This window comes from Olea europaea, chromosome 11, assembly GCF_002742605.1.
Source record: "Olea europaea var. sylvestris chromosome 11, O_europaea_v1, whole genome shotgun sequence".
NCBI classification, from domain to species: domain Eukaryota; kingdom Viridiplantae; phylum Streptophyta; class Magnoliopsida; order Lamiales; family Oleaceae; genus Olea; species Olea europaea.
Window position 1 is genome coordinate 11,855,468 of NC_036247.1, and position 1,778 is coordinate 11,857,245.

Sequence of the window (1,778 nt, forward strand, 5' to 3'; positions counted from 1 at the left end):
TAGTAAGTTTCCATTGCTAAATTGCTAGATCTTTTAGTAAGTGACTTGCTAGTTCTAGAACTGTACTGAAAAAGTGGGGAAAAAAGGATTCACTTAGCAGATCCCAAATTCATTACGACGCTTAATTTTTTGTTAATTGTTCAACAGGATTGTCAAAACTCATTGCTTCAATCATGCAGGAAATTTAGACATCCCAAACAAAACCCCCGTAGGCCTTCAATGAAAATACCCCAGAAGAAAACACTATCCTAAAATAACTGCAAAAGGTATGCAACGGTCTTCTACACATATTTAACATTTCTCTCATTCCTAATACACCACCTGTACATCTGCCCAAACAATCAGGATCATTAAATCTTTCACACAAAGTATCATACAACCTTCTCCGTTATTCTCTTGCACTATGACGATGTAGAAAACATCATGAGTTTCATTATGTTTAGTGCATATAATTAGGCCTCCTAACCTGCAAGCAAATATCCAGCCTTTGAAGAGCCATTGACCATGTGTTATAGATATCATATTTCTTTTCACAGTTTGAAAAGTTAAAAACTAACAGTAGTTTCTTTTTGCCAACTATAGTAGGAACTTTACTCAAATATTTTGATATTCTCCATTCAACTTGACTTAAACTTCAAAGCTGACTTAAATAAATATAAGGCTTCTCTGATTGCCAATGTATAACTCTTAATCTTTTGTCATGGGAAGAATGAAACTTTACAATAAAGAAAGTCATATTTTTAACTGGAGGAAGTAAAGCTAAAGCATCTTACGCCACTTTCTCTGGTACATCCTTTATTGAAAAAAGTGGTGGCACTAATATCATCAAATCCTCTTGATCAACATCAATGAGTCCACCCTTCTCTTCAAGTAGAATAAACAAGAAAGGGAAGTTAGATAAATCAAGAACAATTTCCGTCCAGTGCAATAGCTCACAATAATGAAAGAAGACTAACCAAACTGTGGTTCCACTTCAGCCCACTTTCTCTTCCTTCTTCGGGCAACATCAGCATGCACGGCAAGAACATGCTGGTAATCCACCATTCCTTTAGGAAACAAAACACATGTGGGTACAAAATACAACTGGGCTGCAGGAATAATGGGAAAGGTAGTAGAAAACCTCCACCAAATAATATAACATAGACCCATCTGACCATTAAAATTATAAGCCTCTGAAACTCGAGCAACAATATCTGCAGAAAGCTCCTGTCGTACTTGTCCAGGTAGACGGACTTCAAGTTCTGCAGAGGCAGCACTGGATTCACATTCGGGTTCATTGATTTGCTGTAGAGCTTCTGATAAGTTATCACTGGAAATATTTGGCTCAAAATTAATTCGATCTGTTGAATGTTCAGATACTCCACTGCTGTACTCTGTTGTTTGGAGGTTTCTACATTTCTTTTTAGAAATCTTCAACAAAAAATTATTACAGGGCCGAAGTTCGCCAAAGGCCGGGTGTGAATATGGATCTCCAGGACGAAAATATAGCTCCATTTTGTTTGACTGCTGTGTACGAACCTGTAAGGTCAAGTGCGTCAGTTGCATGGCAAGAGCTTATGGAACAATCACTATCCACATAAGCGGTCTGCTTGTCCTTCCTAGATGAAGGTAGAAAAAAAAGTAACCAAATCATGAAAGAGAAAGAAGTTGATGAAGAAGAAATAAAAATTTGGAAAAGAAATTGTAGGAAGAATAATTTCAAAAATACTTGATTTTTTTTTATTTGTAGTGTTATTTACTTAAAATCCATAGCATAAAACTAAAAAGAGAAAAAAAAA

At 35.9% G+C, this 1,778-nt stretch overlaps 1 protein-coding gene across 1 annotated transcript; it reads right to left on the reverse strand.

Moving 5' to 3' along the window:
* Positions 1 to 21: 21 nt before the first annotated feature.
* Positions 22 to 1,662, reverse strand: LOC111403412. Its single transcript, XM_023031915.1, has 3 exons — positions 1,155 to 1,662; positions 957 to 1,046; positions 22 to 864 (listed from the first exon to the last, which is right to left on the reverse strand). Exons 1-3 carry the CDS (start codon positions 1,543 to 1,545, stop codon positions 770 to 772), a joined length of 576 nt encoding a protein of 191 aa, XP_022887683.1. The 5' UTR covers positions 1,546 to 1,662; the 3' UTR covers positions 22 to 769.
* Between the last annotated feature and the right edge of the window lie 116 nt (positions 1,663 to 1,778).

Coding starts and splice junctions, on each gene's coding strand:
- LOC111403412 (XM_023031915.1), bottom strand. CDS start 1,545: ATGCAACTGACGCACTTGACCTTACAGGTTCGTACACAGCAGTCAAAC. Junction 1,047..1,154: donor AGAGGCTTATAATTTTAATG/GTCAGATGGGTC, acceptor TGTTTCCTAAAG/GAATGGTGGATTACCAGCAT. Junction 865..956: donor TGAAGTGGAACCACAGTTTG/GTTAGTCTTCTT, acceptor TTCTACTTGAAG/AGAAGGGTGGACTCATTGAT.